The sequence below is a fragment of the Neltuma alba genome, unplaced genomic scaffold (assembly GCF_004799145.2).
Source record: "Neltuma alba isolate B1F8T4 unplaced genomic scaffold, ASM479914v2 tig00011775_pilon, whole genome shotgun sequence".
Classification (NCBI taxonomy): Eukaryota; Viridiplantae; Streptophyta; class Magnoliopsida; order Fabales; family Fabaceae; genus Neltuma; species Neltuma alba.
The window spans coordinates 429,087-448,296 of record NW_021636398.1 but is presented as its reverse complement, the minus strand read 5'-3'; the positions used below and the strand labels follow the sequence as shown (position 1 = coordinate 448,296).

The following is a 19,210-nucleotide window of genomic DNA, read 5'->3' as shown; positions in this document are numbered from 1 at the left end:
TTCATCAACAGAGGACATGAGATTTGGTGATTAGCTAGGTAATCTACTTACTAAAGCTTTGAATAGGACTCAGATTGACTATCTTTGTAATAAATGCGCATGATTAATATATACTCTCCAACTTGAGCAGAATGTAAAGATAATATAAAATTGTACTTATTATACTTAGTTAATAATTGGTAGCTGGCTGGCATTGATTCTAAATTTACCTTACTTTTTGTACATATATAAAGTATTTTATTATTCACTTTGGGATATACAAGAGACATTCATTCCATTTTCCTTTATTCTCAATATGTTTTAAATGAAATTGTTAAGCGTTGATCTCTTTCTTTTAATATTGATTAAAGCTGGACATGAAAGACTTTTTTCATGCGAAATAATATCAGCCACAATGGCCAAAGATTCCTCTTTTTTAATAATGATAATGCTAAGTAAATAAGAGAATACAATTTATGCGTTTCAATCACTAAAGAAAGAAACGAGAAATGTTCTAAAAGAATTAAATCAAGAAAAGAAGGAATGTAAGATCCAGAAATAGGTATGCTTTTATCCCTTTTCTCTTCAAACCAAACAGGACAAGACCTGGCTTCTAGAGAGTTGATAAACTCCAAAGACCATCTTCTCTTCAAATCTAAGAACTTGGAGGCTTGTACAACTTTTCCACCATCTTTCTGTATTCTGTAGAACACAACAGATTATAAATTTTAGGTTATTTTTCAGGAAATGAAAATTATTACCAGTTATATAGCATAAAGGAGAAAATAATCGGACTTTATTATTTACCTTCTTGATTGCTCCAAAGTTGTGCTGCTTGTGGATTTAGTGGTGAACTGTTGTTTGGCTCTGAATTTCGCAAAATTAAACAAATAAATATGAGCAAAAATACGATATGGAAATTCAGTGCCATTTTGTTCAAAATCCATTTGGGTTATATTACCTCCAAGCAGACTTTGGATTGATAGAAGAACAGTTCTCACATCATAAGATCAGATGACCATTTATCCTATAATCAAAGATGACCAGAAAAAAGAAAAAGGTCATTGTTATGTAATGGGGAAAATAATCGCTTGAAAGTGTCATGGTAGCAATTGGATCATTACCTGAAGAATGTCCAAGCATATATTGCCATGTAGATCAACATTTGGATGGAAGCAGGTTGTCTCAAACTTGACTTTAGGAGGTTTAAATGGGTAGTCATTTGGGAAGGAAAGTGACAGCTTGTACTCTGTTCCTTCGAACACAGTATCTTTGCTTCCTGTATGGTTCCTTTCCAGAAGAATATGTTGTCCTCCTCAGGGAAAGCAGAGATACCACTTTCTCCATTCATCTGTAATTCCAGTCACACAACAAGAATTATTAGGGTAATTTCCAAATCATAAACAAAATTTCTATTTCCCTCTTAATTGGGCTTTAATCCCAATTCCCACATGTTATGTATCCTCACTGAAAAGTAATAAATTTGCTTGCACAGCCCTCCATGTATCCAGCAGGTTTGCTATTTATAAGACCTAACTTGTCAATCTCTGACATCTAAAGCTAAATACACTGAAGAGTCTATGGAGTAAATAACAGTTAACAAACTTCACGAATAAAGAGACCTTAGAGAGAAATCTTACCATCAAAGCCATCAATTCAGACTGCAACCTGTTTGATATAACCAATAACCACAAACAGAAAGGCATGATCAGAAACAAAAACGAAGTCGAACATAAACTGCTCCAAAATCCTCTAACAGAATTATATGCGTGTGTAAAGTATAATCAAGCAAAATTCCGAGAATACTCAAGCTTAAAAAAAGTGAAGAAAAGAGCGAATGAAAAAGAAACCTTCTGAGAACAGACTGAGAATCAACGCTCTTTGCTGCATGAAGAGGCTGCTTAGAAGGTGTGATGTTGCCTGGAGCAGTTTCAGTTTGACCGTTAACAGTAGCCATAATAATGACAATTACGATCCTCAGTTGCAACCCAAATTCGATAGAATCGAAGAACAAAGAGCAGATCACAGAGAATACAGATAGAGCTTATGACGCAGGAGGAAGAGATAGAGAACCAGAAAGAGAGAGAATGCGTATGTGTGTTTCTCTATCTTCGTCCTTCGCGAAAGCAACTGAGAGCGAAAGCGAAATCAGAACTGAAAGGGATCGCATGGTGGTGGAAGAAAGGTAGATTTAAAACGTTGTGCCTCCCCTGAAAACGACGTCGTTGGGAGGTTGACGTTTGTTTCCTTTTTAGGGCATGGAGCACTTGAGCGAGGGGTGAATTTCGAGATTCAAATAATTTGAACGTTGAGTTCTCCTCTTTTTTCTTTTTGGAACGTTGAGAGGCGCAAGAGATTCTTATTCTTGTGGCCCACCTGCAACGGCTAGTAGGAACGGCGACTGTAAACGCTCCTTTTCTTCGTTTTTGTTCCCCCCCCCCCCAAATTTTTTTAATCCATAAAATGGTCCTTTTAGTTTTTTTTTAGTTAGTTTCTTTTTTCTTTTCTTTTTCTAAATATTTTATAACAAATTTAAATGTTTGTGCCCACCAAATTTCAATTTTAATTGATGATTATTAAGTATTAAGTCAACTAAGAATATAATCTAAATTCGAAATCGAATTATGTCTCATAAGATATGGTTCTGTAGAAATTCTTTGGTAGGATAAAAAAATGAATAGAGTTAAATAAAAGGGAGAAAATTGTGATTTTAGCATTGTTTTAGGAGAAATCCGTGCAACGTCGTATTGGATTGAATAAAATTAATAAAACTGACAAAATTACAAATTAGAAGTCCATAGCTACCTTCACAAAAGTATAAATTGGTCCTTTTTTTTTGATTTTTGACCAGATAGATAAAGGTACTTCATTAAAGAACAACAAAGATAAATACAAAGCCCAACAAGTACAACTGCACTAAAGACAGCCCAAACACAAAGGGAAACCAAACAAGCTCTAGACAAAACCTAACCTTACAAAGAAGAGAGGGAGCCGCCACCGTTACCAAGAATTCAGTCACCATCGACCATTCACTAGAAGCAGTAGGGAAAGAAGTGCCATTACCAACACCAACACAAAGCCATTATAAGGGGTGGGGGTTCGAAGAACCATCCAAAGGACCCATCCCCTCTTCTTGGCAAACAACCCAACTGGTTGAACAACCTCCATGAGAAAACATCATAGGAGTAAAAGCACCCACAGCCACCAAAAAAATAGACGAAGGATGAGAAGGTGTTCTCGCCGACAGTTGCTGAGCGAACAAAATTGACGGAACAAAGACGTGCCCTTCGAATTCGCATCCACGAACAAACCACAATGATTCTCTGAAAGATGAAGCCATCAATGTGTAGGACCGTAGTATCAAATCCCAGCCCCAAAAATACAAACGAAGTCGCCATGAGAGGTCTGCCGTCAATGAAGCCCTCAGATCTTAAAAAGCGCTAAAACCAGACAAACCACCGATAAAAGCCTAAAAAGACATACAAAGAAACTAAGGATAACACAGAAAAACGGTCATCTCCTCCCCCAATCGAGCCGGGGGAGGAGATACCGTGAAGAAAGCTCCTCCGCTTGACGAGGGAAGAAAACTCTCACCACCCTTGCATTTCGAGAGAGGGAGAGAGAAAGTGGGCTTTGTATAAAATTTGGTCCTTAACTTTATTAAATCTTAATATTATTGATAAGTAATGGTTTTAAAAATGATGCTATTTATTTTTATAGATTCTTTGAAACACACTCGATTAGTTGAAAATAGAGTTAAAATCATATATATATATATATATTATACGGTGTGTTGTCTCTTTTTTTTTTTTTAAACAAAATGTCAATTTTATTCAAACGCGAATAAAAAGTTACCTAAAAAAGCCACTCAGATTAATCTGAGGAAGGCCTAAATGAATTAAAAAAAAAAAAGAGTGACCGAACGAAACAGAAATAAAAAAGTAGAACGTACCAACGGCAAACATTGCATTGGTGATGACTAGAAAGTAGCAAGAAGCTAATACTATTCCAGTTCTAATTATAAGATCCTATTTGTACACTATAAATGAGGTCTTATAATTATGACCGGAGGTAGTATAAACTTGTATAAAATTCATAACAAAATATAAAAGTAAACAAGAAAAAAATTAAGAGAGAATTACCATGAGATCTCAAAAAGAAAAATAATTAAAAATAAATTCCAAAGATTATCGTTTTCTACTATAAAACTTGTTATTACATACTATTTAGATTATTATTGAAATTTTTTAGTAATTATTTTTCTTTCTAATTCTCCCAAAAATCAAAGCCCTATTGGTGATGATTAGGACAAAAATGACGTGGGCCATGATCTTGCATATGAGTCTAATGCTGATTGTACGTTAATGATGACATGGCAGTTAATGTGAGTGGCGATGGGGTCACTGACTCGAGATCATGATGACATGGCGCCATGATGTGTTAGCTGAGTAGGCATTTATTTCAGAGTAACAGGTATTATTTAAATGTGTTCCTTATACTACATCAACAAAATTTACTATATCCTCTAGTTCATAATATAAAATATTGGTTAGGAGAAAATCATAGTCCAAAATATAAGATGTTGTTAGGATAATTAATGTGATTTTCTAACTTTTGGTCCTATTAAATATAAAAGAGAGAGGAAAGAGATGAGAGATAATAAAAGTGTAACATCAAAGGCATTTTTATCTTTTTTTTAGGGGTTAAACAGAAAAACTATCATTTTAGGACAAATTTAATAAATAAATTTTTATTTTTTAATATGTGAGAAAAATTAACTAACTACTTATATTATGAACCGGAGGAAGTAGTTGTACTACTCAGAGTTACAGCCAATGTGGGCATGCGGCTTCCAACTTCAAGCACTAAGCAACACCGTAAACCCAAAGTCTGGTTCATAACGGTTAATTGTTGATCTTGTTCCCCGTTCAGTACTCAAATAGCCGCAATATTCGTACTAAAATAAATAATACTACCTTCGGTCCTAATTATAAGAGCCAGTTGACTAATTTGAGGAGATTAAAGAAGTAAGTTGAATTAGTTATTTGTCCTAAATAGATATTGTTTTTCCTAAAATATCTTATTAATCAAGTGTATTGACTAGAACTATTATTGTTAGAAGGGCTACTTTGAAAAAAAAAAGTATAAATATAAGAGATAAAATGGATTGTGATCTTATATTTAGAACCAAAATAAAAATTAAATAAGATATTATATTAAGGACTAGAAATAGTAACAAGGAAAGTCGTTTTCGTGGTACAATCAGTAACCTCACCTACAAAGTACCGGACGTATTAGTTATAACTTGTATACAAAGTGACTTCATACTTTTCACCCAAAAAAAAAAAAAAAGTGACTTCATACTTTTTTTTTCCTTTTTTATATTGATAGCTAGTTAGTATCAACAAACCTGCAAGGCAATCATTATGATATATAAAATTAAAATCAATTATCTTTATTTAGTTCCTATTTAAAAAATCATTTCGATACTACTATGGATGCACACGAGAAACATTTCTACTTTTTATTTCCTGTTTACCCCATGTAACATAACACCCAGACAAATCTTTCCCACCTCCTTTTGTAGGTAAAGTATTTTTTCTGAAAGAAAAAAAAATTCAAACTTGCATATTACATTATTAGATAAAAATAAAAATCTAAAAGTTGATACATTCATGGTCTTGCTAGACATACTCCTCATTAGGTCCTACTAGGTCATACTTATCGCAATCCTCATATCACAATATGTCCTCTCAAACATGAGATTAAAAAGATTTTGTAGTCTTTTCTGCCAGACAGATTTTGTAATGTACGAACAAAACTAAAGATGTGAATTAAAACACGGTTATGATTACTAATATCTGAAGGAGAAATGTACAGGCAAAACTAAAGATGTGAATTAAAACACGGTTATGATTATTAATATCTGAAGGAGAAATGTAAAGGCAAAACTAAAGATGTGAACTAAAACACGGTTATGATTATTATTAATATCTGAAGAGAAATGTACAGGCAAAACTAAAGATGTGAACTAAAACACGGTTATGATTATTATTAATATCTGAAGGAGAAATGTACAAACAAAACTAAAGATGTGAACTAAAACACGGTTATGATTATTAATATCTAAAGGAGATTTCACGATTAAAAGTTGAGAAACTTCTTCTCTTTCAAGCTTTCCACTATCTCTCTAAGAGATATGTCTAATGGAATAAACTCAATTCCCAAGGTTTTAGTCTTTTCTTGAGAAACTTGATACTTGGGCATCAATGGCTCATCCATGACAAACCTACAAGTTCATTGAGCAGCAAAGAAAATAAATTAGCAAAAATCAGGAAAAAACCTTGAATCAAAATATATAATTTGGGTATAAAGAAGTGCATGTAGAAGCCATTTTGGTCTCATAAAAAATGACTGAATGATTAAATCACAAGCCAATCTCATCAATCCTGAGGAACAGATGTCCATTATCAGCAAATTTAAATATATTGTCTCTCATTCATCCTCTAATGCCAACCCCACCTAGGAGATAAGGCTGTTGCTTCTACTGCTGCTACTCTGTGTGCGCGCGCGCGTGTGTGTGTGTTTTTTTTTTTGAAATAATTTTTGTCAAAATGTGTCTATGTGCATGCGCGCGGGTGGGTGGGGAGTAAAACTTGCAGATTCTCCTCTAGTCCAAGGAGAAGGGCATGGTCAGCACACGAGATGCAGTACATATCTGTGAAGCAAAAACTAGATTTTACAATATCAAGTTTTTCAGGTCCCTCCTCATCAACGGAAGAAGGAAAAAATGGAAGCTGACACAAAACCATTTTTTGATCCAAGTCACCACTTACTGTCAATTGTGTTCAGAAGCCTTTCATCTGTATTCTTGCCGATCCTACTCAGATGTCTTCCAGAACTTGGCAGGAGAATTTTTATCTTTGCTACATGGTATTGTCATTATCATCTCTTCTTAGGCTCTTTTGCAAATCTATTTGTACTTTATCTTACTGTAATTTGTAAAACTTTCGTTTTCTTAATATCATTTTGTCTTACCCCCCAAAAAAAGAAAGCTAAAGGAAAGAAATCAACAAAGTACTAATTGAAGGCAATGAGTACAAGTATTAACACCAGTGTTGTGACTTGGTGGATATTCTATCACATGCTAAATGCATAATGATATATACATGAACAAACAAAGAGTGGGCTTAATTTTTGATGCATCTAAAGACGTCAATACGAAAGAAAATTCCAGGTTGTTTGTGAAGAAACTCAGAGATTAATTCCCTCACTCTCTCTTCTGTTTGTCATCATCATCATCATTTGTTATTGTTGTTGTTGTTATTACTACTTCTTTCTTTCCTCTAGGGTGCGAATTGTCCCACCCCTTGTAAATATGTATCACTTCCGTTCAGAGTTGAATAAAGAAAATCTCAGCATTAATCTTTAGATTTAGCTTAGTCATTACAAATATCAAAACGACCTGGTGCCAAGGTGTTCATCTCTTAAAGCCAATTGCTTGGAGCAATGGGCATTATCCCTTCAGGCAGAAGGAAAAAAAAACATTTTATGCATATTGCTGTAGCAGGCAGCAATTCATAAGTAGTCTCATATAATCATATAATTGAGATGACAAGATGTGAAGTCAAAAGTTATATTGGCTTATGGAATTATGGAAACAGATAACTTACTTTTCTGGAAGTGGTAATGTTGGGTACAATTCGTGTGAAATCTTTACAATCTCTGAGAAGTGTGCCACAGTCTCAACCAAACAATATCTTCCACTAGCTGAAGGAATCTCAAATGCTAGAATATGAGCACTTGCAACGTCTCTCACGTTGACCCATCCTACAGTTAAATTCGGAGATGTTTGTGCACCTGCACCAAAAAAGCAACACAGTAATGTTTGTGTAGGAACCAAATCAAGAGGATATTCAAAAGGGATCCCAGTCAACCAGGAGTTGCTGAAACAATAATAAATTAAATCAATATTCAATCGGATAATCAGATTTATTAATGAAGAAATTTATTGACAATATGACATTAAATATTAAAGCAAGAAAATAATGCTTAGGTTAGACTATGGCTTGTTTTTTCATGACTTCCATCTGCTAAGCAGAAAATGGGAATTCAAGTAGTCTTCTTGACATTTTGTTTCTAGAATGAAATTTTTCGAATAGTATTAGCTTATATTTCTTCTTTATTTTGTTGGAGCATACAAGTGGGTTGGCTGATCCCGAAACTGCAAAACCTTCATGCAGTTATTGCACACAAAGGGAGAGAACAATTATTGCAAGTCAACAGCAACAGTTAGACCCAAATTTTCCTTTCAACTATCAAAAGCGAGACAAAAAATTTCATTTGAACATATGCTGACAAATTCCATACCAGGACTTCCATACAGTATGAACCTTGTGCGCACAAAAAATTACCAGTTAATAGCTTTAAAACTGTAGCAGAAGAGTCGTTAAGTGATGGTTGCAAAAGTGATCCCAGTACGTATGCTGGGTGGATAACAACCATGTCAATGTTGTTTTCTTTTACGAATTTCCAGGCAGCATCTTCAGCTAATGTCTTGGAAAGCGCATACCAGAGCTGAAATAGCAAAAGGAAATTGTCCAGGGCATACAAGATTAAGACTATGGTGTTTTTTTCATTTAAATATTTTTATCATATAAAACTATTGAAGCAGTTTTGACAAGCTTAAGGTGAAATCTCTGCATTGCTGCAATAAAATGATTTGACTTCTGTCATAAATGCAATAACGTGTAGCCTTTATGCAGAATGGAGTTCTATGGAAACATTGGAAACTTGAAATCCCAGCTCATCAGCATTCGTTACAATCAGATAAGCCATGATTATTAATGAAAACCTTTGTTTCAGGGATGGTCTAAGAAACATGGCACATACCTTAATCTCCCTGCAAAATTCTGGCTTTGAAAACCATGTCTCATCAACTACGACTTCAGGAGTTCTAGGTTGTCCATTACATAACACTGCAGCCATGGAAGATGTTAAAACAACTCGTTTCAGAGATGGCAATTTTGCACATGATTTAAGAAGATTAAGAGTTCCCTTGACGGCTGGGTCAATAAGTTCAGTCTGCAATAAGGAGAGCAACAGTTAGGGACTAGGAAATAAGACAGCTGTTTCGTATGAAGACAAAATGGAAACTTAAATCGTTGACAAACTTGTGATTTATTTAAACTCATGGAAAGCCTTCATATTCAAAGCAAACTCAAATCAAACTTAGTCATGGTTCTCTATTTACGTTGTTATTTTGCTAATCTCCCAAATTTGCCTGGTTGTAAATTGGAAACAATAAATTGCAAGACTAAGTCTAACTTTATAAGAGTATGATCGGTCCCTCAACAAATACTTCCAGATCAGACCACCTTCGGCTATATAAATAACAGATTTACACATAAAGATGAAACTTTAAGCTAAAATACATTACTTCAGATGCAACACACTACACCGTTACAAAGAACATTACACAAAACCCACTCTGATACAGATACAAATGACGCTGTAAAGGAAGGAAAATTATTACACTTTCAGATTCAAGCACAAAGGATGACAAAGAGCAAAGATACAAACCGCACATAATGAACTATATATAATCTCAACAGAACAGAAACTCTTGAGCATAGAACATAACAGGTTTGCCAATAATTCAAGAGGAATGGTTCTCCCCACTCCAATCCCCATGCCCGACTTAAAGTTCTTCTCCCCCCTTTCACCCCCTCGAACTCCTCTCTTTATACACCCACTCCCAACTTTCTGACTGCTCCCTTACCTTTTTCGTCATGACTGCCTATCTCTACTCCCCTAATTTTCTGTCTCATCTGGTTCTTACTCCTTGTATTTTCTTCTAGACCAGCAGTTCCTCCTTTTCGGCCTTTTTGCCATTCGTATGTCTCCTTCTGTGAGCTTTGGCGGCAATAGGTGATGGGGTCTTATCAGAGTATCAAGCGAACTAATATGATTTCATCAAACAGGTAATGCAATATGCTTAGGGACAGGGCAAACAAAGGTCCAACCCAATACGTCTCTCACCATTCTCTTTGACCCTCTAAGCTACACAAAGATGAAAACATTGGTCAAACAGATTTTTTAAAAAACATTGCTCAAACAGATTAAAGCGCTTAATAAGAGTGCTTTTCTGCAGGTCAACCACAGTCAACTATCTATCAATTTTAGAATGATATGAACCTGTGGGTCTTTAACATCAGTACGGCAGGGAGAGGCAGTGTGAAAGACACCCTCACATCCCTCAACAGCGGGGTCAAAGGAACCTTCTTCCAAGAGATCTGCTTTAAACAGGTGCAATCTCTCCTTGGCTCCATCAAGATTGAGCAGATGATCTACCTTCTTGGAGTCATCTGCAGCGAGTTAGAGAACACCACAAATTGATTACTAACCAAACTGAATCACAATTCTGATCAAAGCATGGATATAAATGAAAGCATACGAAGGAGCACTAACTAGGGTCGCGAACAGTGGCCTTGACAGTGTAACCACGAAGAAGAAGAAGCTTGACGAGCCATGAAGCAATGTAACCAGAAGAACCAGTGACGCACACGACCTTTCCGTTTCCGGCGTTGCTGCTCATTCTCTTTCTTTCTTCTTCAATTTCATCCCTTTCACTGCTTCGTCTTTGCTCTGTACCAGATCGTTTGAGTCTTTTAGATTCTTCGAGTGATTATTGGCTCCACTGTCCGTCATTAGGCGCTTGCTTGCAGCTACATTCATCTTTATTTTAATGTTTCGAGCAAGCGATCGACGTTTGAATCCGCAATAAATTATCATTTTCCTGGCGAACGAAGACTTTCTAAGGTCTTGATAACATACAAACATATATATATATATACGCGCGCGCATATATTTAAACCAAGATTCTCTTTCTTTTTGTCGGTTTCGGCGAGTAACAAATTACGTACTACCTCCTGTGTTAATTATAAAACCCAGTCTACTAATTTGAAAAGATTAAGAAATTTAGTTAAGTTAGTTATTTGTAATAAATAATATTATTTTTTTTAAAATATTTTTACTAGTCAAGTTTGTTATCTATAACTACTATTATTAGAAGGATTATCATAAAAAAAGTAGATAAATATAAGAGACAAAGTAGATTGAGGTTTTATATTTAAGACTAAAATAAAAGTCAAATAAGGTCTTATAATAAGGAGCAAAGCTAGTATGATTTATCTTTGATGCGAACTGAACTTTATGGTCTCAGATCAACCGCAGGCTGGATTATGCCATCTCCCATCGTACCTGCCTACGTGTACTTTATTTTTGTAAAATTACCAAATTGAAAATTAGCAAATGTTCAATTTGGTAATTTTTTTCTCTTAATTAAATTTTTAATTTTGTTCTATTAACAGTGTTAAGCTCTGCATAAACATTAAAAATACTAATAGAACAAAGTTACAAAAGCGAACATGACTAAAAAATAAAATTAAATAATTTAATTAAGAGAAAAAAACATATAGGTATCAAATTAAAAAATGAGAGAAAGTATAAGTACATCCACAATCCAATATGATTTTTTTCTTAAAAAAATAATTAAATTAATTATTTATAATAAATTAGTGTTGTTTTCTCTAAAATAAAATATTTTTATTAATCATTTGTATTACTATGAAAATCTTTTAACATCTATAATTATTTTAAAATAAATAAATAAAATATAAAAAATAACATAGATTAAAATTAAATTAAATTTTCAACTAACTAATCACAAACTAATTACTCATATGATCCTAAATATAAGATCTATTTTATAGTGTAATTTATATTATAAAATGAGTTTTATATTTAAAACCGAAAGAAATACAACGAGAGACGAGGTGAGATTGCTTAGAACAAATATGCCCACTTTTTTTTTTTTTGGCGGGGACAGAAACCAAATATGCTTCTTCTTGTCTTCTTTTTTTTTTTTTTTTGTGTTTTTGGACTGAGACCAAATGTGCCCATTCGAAGTCAAAAAATAGGTTCACACACGCACAACACCAACGTTTCCATCTTTTTTTGTCATCTTAACTTTTTTGAAAATTTTGATGCATCTTAATCCTTCTTCTAGGATACAAAGAACTGCAAATTAAAAGGAGGATTAAAATTGATTTAAGTCAATAAAAATGTAAAATAAATAAAATTTATTTCTTAAGAAAAACAGCTTTAATTGTTGCTGTAAAACTAACCAATAATTAGAGGGAAAAAAATAATATTAAAAATTTCAACTTTTTTTGATGAACTAGAAATCTAAGAAGATTAAGAAATTGGTTAAAATTCATCTAAATCAATAAATATGTAAAAAAAAATAAAACTTATTTTCTAAAAATAACATTAATTAATGCAGGGAGAATAAACAGTAATTAATGAGAAAAAAAAATGATACTCCCTCTGATCTTAAGTGTAAGACCCATTACAAAATAAGTGTTATATTTAGGACTGAAGGAGTAGTTAAAATTTCAAATAGATATTGATATTCTTTATAAATAAAAACATGCCATTCCTAAAAAAAAATCACTTTTTTATGTAGAAGCGAATGAAGTTCAACTAGATGGAAAATGCCTTGGACTACAATTGCATTTCTCTACTTATTGTCCATTTGAAATAGCTTATAAATAGTTTTTTTAATTGTGATTTAGGGATATGAGGTAAGTACATGAGAAAAATTTTGTTTCGACTTATGTTAAATGTGCTTATAAGTGCTACCAAATAAGCATTTATTGTTCTCAAATACATTATAAAATAGGTTTTATATTTAGAATTAGAGGGGTACTAAAATTTTCAGATGCATATTGATATTCTTTATAAATAAAACATGTCATTCCTTAAAAAAAAAATCACTTTTTTATGTAGAAGTGATTGAAGTTCAACCAAACTGAAAATGCCTTGGATTACAATAACCTTCACCTTTTTATGTTCATTTGGAATGACTTACAAAAGAAACTTTAATTATAATTTACGGAATACGAGATAAGTACATAAGAGGAGATTTGTCTCAATTTATGTGAAATATGTTTATAAATGCTCCAAACAACCACTTGTTCTCAAGTTTCCTCACTTTTTCCTTTGAAGAGGGATCTTTGTTAGTATTTATCTTATGCACTTAAATCTATAATACACTCTTTGCTTCGAGATTTTTTAGGCATTCTATATTTTTGCAGGGAAGCTTTACTTAATTTTGCTACTATCTATATGTTTCCTAAATTTCTGATGAAACTTAAGGAAGCCCTGAGTATGCAACATTCTAATTTTCATTTTTTTTTAAGACTTAGGGAACTAATTCTATCAATATTAAGGATGACTTGGCTCTAGGATTAAGTTATGTTTTGGGTAGACTTTTTTTTTAAGGCACAAGTATCCTCCTATTGGAAGTAATCTTGTTTAAGACACTGTCAGTTGCTACATATAGGCATCTCTTCCAGCGGAGATCTAAATATTGGTTTACCATATTGTAAAGTAGACTTTTCTATATGCTCAAATGACATTTCCTTCCTTACTTTCTTCATTTTTTTCTATTTTATAAGTATAATAAGAGCGAGATGCACTAGTCTCCTCAATTATCATTTGAGATCAACTGTCAAAAGCTCCGGAAGAAAGGTTCCAAGACGGCATGAAGACTTAGACCTAAGATCTAACATTCTAATTTCTACTGAAATTTGATTTTAAATATAAGATCTGTCTCTTATATTTATTATTTTTTTCTAAATTAATTTACCTAACTTATAAATTAATGTATAATCTAATGTCACATGGGACTATTTTAGAAGAGATCATATCAAATTTGTTATGATTAACTAATTTATTTAATATTTTTTAATTCACCTAAATTAGTTAAGTAACTAATAATAGCAACGTTTATCCGTCAAATTATAGTAAAAAAAATTGATCCATTCAATGTCACGTGCAAAACACAAGGAAGAATTATAGTTTTATTACAATCCTTGTATCACAATTATGTCCCGCAAATATGGTTTAACTTATTGCAAAACATACAAACATGTTTGGAAACACGCATGGTTTGACAGACGCAATCCTTTGATAGCTAAACACGACCGAAGTCTAGCATAATAAAAATGATTATGATTGCCAATATAATATTTGCAAGAGATAACATGATTAAAAGTTCAGAAGGTTCTTCTCTTTCAAGCTTTCCACAATCTCCTTAAGGGACACGTCTAATGGAATGAACTCAATTTCTAAAGTCTCTGCCTTTTCTTTGGAAACCTCAAATTTGGCAATGGCTCATCCATAACAAACCTAGCAAGTTCATTGAGTAATCAAGAAAATAAATCAGAAAAAATAGGGGAAAGAAACTTGAACCAAAATATATAACCTGGATTATATCATTATATAAATACTGAATGCACAAGCCATTCGGCTCATGAACTATGACTGAAGGATTAAAATCAGAAGCCATTATCATTAATCCTAAGGAACAAATGATCATTATCAGCAAATTTCAATAAACCCCTTATTCTCCATCCAAGAAAAGATAATAAAATCCCTCATTCATCCAGTAAGAAAAAAATTGAGATCGAGTGAATTTATACTAGATTCTCCTCCAGTCTAAATAGAAGAGTATGGTCAGCATAAATGATGTAGAACATGACTGTGAAACGAAAAGCACATTTTATAGTCTCATGTTTTTTAGGTCCAGTTTCATCAAAAGGAGATGAAAGAAATGGAAATGGACACACACCCTTCTTTTGAAGACTAAAGGAAAGGAATCAACATGGAAAAATGAAAGAAAAGGAACCTGAAAATTACTAAATCCCAAATCAGATTTGTTTTCTACACTTTAACATGTTTTGACTATACTTGACTTTGTAAATAACAGTACATTTTTTTATAGGAATTCTTGATTTGGGATTATGTAATTTCCAAGTTCTTTTTTTGTCCTTTCCCCAATCAACAAAGTACCGATTGAAGGCAATGAGTACAACCATTAACACCAGTATTGTGACTTGGTCTAAGATGCCAACATGAAAGAAATACATGAATATGTATCACTTGCGTTCAGGCTTGAATAGATAGAGAAAATCTCAACAATAATCTTCAGATTAGGCTTAGTCTTTACAAATATCAAAACGACTTGGTGCCATGGTGTTCATCTCTTAAGGCCAGTTGCTTGAAGCAATGGGCGTTATCTCTTCAAGCAGAAGAAACGAGAACATTTTATGCATATTGCTATAGCAGGGAGGAACTCCAAAGTAGTCTCATATAATCATATAATGGGGATGTAAAGTCAAAAGTTATATTGGCTTATGGAAGTATAGGAACAATTGACTTACTTTTCTAACTTTGGGTACAATGCATGCGACATTTTTACAATGTCTCAGAAGTGAGCCACAGTCCAGCCAAACAATATCTTCCATTAGCTGAAGAAATCTCAAACGCTTGAATATGAGCATTTGCAACATCTTTGACATTAGTCCATCCTACAGCTAAATTTGGAGATGTATGTGCACCTGCAACAAAAATTAAAGCGACACAGTAATATTTGTGCAGGAGCCAAATCAAGAGGATATTCAACCGGAATTCCAATTAACCAAGAATTCCAATATGGAAAGACTTATCACAGAAGAAATTGATGTATTCATGTTTTAATTTATTTTGGCAAGTGGATGGAGCAAATCGGAATAATTTATTATATTTTAGCAAGAGGTGGATTAAGCAAGGGAATTATTTTATTGTATTTTTGTAAATTGTTATTGTAAGCTGATTTGCAAGCTGTTGAGCTTTCTTAATGTGAAACAAAGCTCCTTGTATAAATAGCTTAATAGCTTCCACTTGTAATTATGCTTGGATGAATAATATTATTTTGAAGCCTTGTAATCTCTCTCCCTCCTCCCTCTGTTTCTCTCTCATTTCCCATCAAGTTCTGTTCTGTTTCCTTCGCCCCTCCTCTGCATCTATTTCTCTTTCCACTAAACCAGCTTAGTTTGCATGAGAATAAGTGTGTGTGAGTGTGTCTTGCATCAATCATAGTAGAAAAATTTGAGAGAACCAAACCCTAAAACACTACCTTATTTGGTTTGAGAACTGTCAATTCCCCATAAACAGCTCATCAGAATAGCATAGTCTCTAAGGTTGCCCAGTCTTTAAGGTTGCCCTTGAACTGAAAACTCCTATAAACAACTCAGGAATCTTTTATTATGTATTTGTAATTGGGAAGGAGGGAGGGGGAGAGAATCAGAGAGAGAACAATTATTGTAAGTCAATAACAGCATTTTGACCCAAATTTCCCTTTAAATTATCAAAAGCCAGACAAAGCATTACATTTGAAGAAGATCAAGTAATGAAGATGCTGACAAATTACATATCAGGATTTCCATATAGCATGAACCTTGTGAACATAAAAAAGTACCAGTTAATAACCCTAAAATCAGAGCAGAAGATTCGTTAAGTGATGGTTGCAAGAGTGATCCTAGTACGAATCCAGGGTGGATGACAACCATGTCAATGTTGTTTTCTTTTACAAATTTCCGGGCAGCATCTTCAGCCAATGTCTTGGAAAGTGCATACCATTGCTGAAATAACAAAAGGAAATTGAAGATGATTGTGAAATAATAAGCATGGAAAACATCGTATTTGCATACATTTGAAATTGGAAAATTACATTAGCGTAATCAGCATACAAGGTTAAGACTAAAGAGGTTTTTAAAAATTTTTTTTTTTTAATACTGGGGAAGGGAATACATAGATGTTGTCCTATGAAAAAGGAGTGGGTTCATTGGACTAAATAAAAAAGGAAAGGAAGAAGGTGAGTCAGTACTCACCCTCAAATCTACTCACCCTCAAATCAGCCCTTCCTATGAGTTATTTTCTAAATCCGAATGAATAAATAATTGTAGAAAGTAAACTCTTAATAGGATTCAAAAAAGCAAGCACAGCAAAAGTAAGTTCATAGAAAAAGATGTGTTTGATTTGTAATTTTGGGATTAAACAAAAAATATATGTTTGTTAATGAAAAACTTTGTTTCAGTAGTAGCCTAAGAAATACGGCATATACCTTAAACTCCCTGCAAAATTCTGGCTTTGAAAACCATGCCTCATCAACTACGACTTCAGGAGTTGTAGGTTGTCCATTACATAGCATTGCAGCCATGGAAGATGTTAAGACAACTCGTTTCAGAGATGGTAATTTTGCACATGACTTTAGAAGATTAAGAGTTCCATTGGTAGTTGGGTCAATGAGTTCAGCGTGCAGTGAGAAGAACAATTGTGAGAGACTACTCTGCTTGTTGGCAGAGAGATTTTTTTTTTTTTTGCCCAGTCACCTCATTAAATTTGTTATATGAATATACAATTTTGCTCCTAATTCATTATTCTATAAACTATTATTTTCTTGGAAAATACATACCACTATGTTTTTATTTATAAGTCACTTGTACCCCAAGTCCGTGAACTAAGAAATGCATTAAATTGATAATTTTTTCACCTTTTGCCCTTATTAAACGAAGGGTAGTAAAAAGATATTTTTACATTTTCTCTAACCTATTTAAGTTAATAGGGATAAAATTAAAAAAACTCAACAATTATGCTATAAGTGACTTATATTTATAGACAAATTTTTCTGTGTAAGTAACTTGTAAATAGGAATAGAGTGGTACTGCCATTTGTCCTGTCTCTTAGCATAGTCTTTGACCACAAAAGATGACAACATTGTTGAAATGATTGTTTAAACAGTTTAAAACGTTTGAAAAAGAGTGCTTTGTTGCAGGTCAACCACTATCAACTATGTATCAATTTTAGAATGATATGAAGCTGTGGGTCCTTGGGATTTAAGATGCAGGGAGAGGCAGCGTGAAATACACCCTCACAACCCTCCACAGCAAGGTCAAAGGAACCTCCTTCTAAAAGATCTGCTTTAAACAGTTTCAGTCTCTCCTTTGCTCCTTCAGGGTCACGCACCAAATCTAAGAAACAAAAGTTTACAGAATGGTTTATAAGAAACAAAAGGAAAAGGGGGAAAAAAACAAGAACTGATTCATCCTAATGAAATGGAACCTGGGATCTAACTAAGCACCAAATCTAACACACATATGCTCAGATTCATCTCCATACTCCGGTGTTGGGGGGACATATATAAGGACTTTCATATATTATAATCAAAATAGTGTTTATTTTGAAAGCCACAAGGATATGATCAGAACTTTACTCTTAACTAACAGTCACGACTTTCATGACAGAAGGCATAAGATTTCTTTCAAAGGACTCTTTCATTCTTCTAAGGCTTAAGGTGTAAATTTAACCATAAAGTATTCCCCTATGTACATGTAACATCATAAAATTTTTTTAGGGCACAACAATACACTTGAATGTTCTCAAATGAAGCAAAAATGTCATATCTATTATCTATAACTAACATTTGTTACTTTAGTGTGGTGTGGCCCACTTGGTGTCTAGGCATCATAAAGTAACGGATGCTAACTATACCAAACATCCGTTACTTTATGATGCTTCTATGCGACATGGGTCCTACCACACTAAAGTAATGGATATTAGGTATAAGTAATGGATATGACATTTTTACTCCATTTGAAAACATTCATGTGTACCTTACACTTAAAAAAGCTTTATGGTGCTAGATGCATGGGGAGAATACTTCATTGGTTTGTATAACTTCACCCTTCTTTTAATTGTCATTTGACTTATTGGCCATTATATGATCTGCTAGAGGCCAAATAAAAACCATGTAGAGATATATGTCCATGAGTGAAACATCAAGCCTCTCTTGTTACTCCATTCTCATCGCCAAACTACCCTCAGACTACTGTCCTAGTGTCCTACAACATACCAAAAACTTCTATAGCTATATGCTTGTAGATATAGTACTATATCAACTTCAAAATGTAATAGAATATCTACTTGGAAAAAAAATCTGTTTTTTTTCGCTTTTCATAATCTCATTTACAGGGGATTTATCGTGTGTTCTTCTCAAGACAACATGAGTACTGATTTATTCAAGCTGATGTACAAACCAAACTGAACCACAACTGTGATCAAAGCATGAAGAAGAAAAGCGGAAGCAAATTAGGAAACACTCACTAGGATCCCGAACAGTGGCCTTAACAGTGTAACCAAGATGAAGAAGAAGCTTGACGAGCCATGAAGCAATGAGGCAAACCACCTTCCCATTTCCGGTGTCGCTGGTCATTCTCTTTCCTTCTTCTTTTTCTTCTTCAATTTTCTCCCTGTAGTTTTTGCTCTGTACCTGATCGTTTGACAT

The 19,210-nt window shown here is 33.6% G+C and overlaps 2 protein-coding genes and 1 pseudogene across 2 annotated transcripts; all 3 read right to left on the bottom strand.

Moving 5' to 3' along the window:
- Positions 1-622: 622 nt before the first annotated feature.
- On the bottom strand, positions 623-2,083 carry LOC114717787 (ubiquitin-conjugating enzyme E2 20-like; annotated as a pseudogene).
- Positions 2,084-6,067: 3,984 nt separating this feature from the next.
- On the bottom strand, positions 6,068-10,633 carry LOC114717786 (cinnamoyl-CoA reductase 1-like). The gene is made up of 6 exons (XM_028902980.1): positions 10,450-10,633; positions 10,177-10,346; positions 8,872-9,063; positions 8,394-8,556; positions 7,653-7,839; positions 6,068-6,268 (listed from the first exon to the last, which is right to left on the bottom strand). Exons 1-6 carry the CDS (start codon positions 10,574-10,576, stop codon positions 6,124-6,126), a joined length of 984 nt encoding a protein of 327 aa, XP_028758813.1. The 5' UTR covers positions 10,577-10,633; the 3' UTR covers positions 6,068-6,123.
- Positions 10,634-15,303: 4,670 nt separating this feature from the next.
- LOC114717768 (tetraketide alpha-pyrone reductase 1-like) lies at positions 15,304-19,210 on the bottom strand. Its single transcript, XM_028902963.1, has 5 exons — positions 19,030-19,210; positions 17,744-17,897; positions 16,991-17,180; positions 16,346-16,508; positions 15,304-15,446 (listed from the first exon to the last, which is right to left on the bottom strand). Exons 1-5 carry the CDS (start codon positions 19,208-19,210, stop codon positions 15,304-15,306), a joined length of 831 nt encoding a protein of 276 aa, XP_028758796.1.

What these genes read in the sequence shown, in the direction of transcription:
- LOC114717786 (XM_028902980.1), bottom strand. Translation starts at nt 10,576, where the DNA reads ATGAGCAGCAACGCCGGAAACGGAAAGGTCGTGTGCGTCACTGGTTCT. An exon ending in CTGATGTTAAAGACCCACAG is followed by an intron (nt 9,064 to 10,176) that starts GTTCATATCATT and finishes TCCTTATTGCAG; the next exon opens with ACTGAACTTATTGACCCAGC. An exon ending in AGTTTTAAAGCTATTAACTG is followed by an intron (nt 7,840 to 8,393) that starts GTAATTTTTTGT and finishes TTTTTGGTGCAG; the next exon opens with GTGCACAAACATCTCCGAAT.
- LOC114717768 (XM_028902963.1), bottom strand. Translation starts at nt 19,210, where the DNA reads ATGTCAAACGATCAGGTACAGAGCAAAAACTACAGGGAGAAAATTGAA. An exon ending in GGCCACTGTTCGGGATCCTA is followed by an intron (nt 17,898 to 19,029) that starts GTGAGTGTTTCC and finishes TTTGTTTCTTAG; the next exon opens with ATTTGGTGCGTGACCCTGAA. An exon ending in AATCCCAAGGACCCACAGCT is followed by an intron (nt 17,181 to 17,743) that starts TCATATCATTCT and finishes CTCACTGCACGC; the next exon opens with TGAACTCATTGACCCAACTA.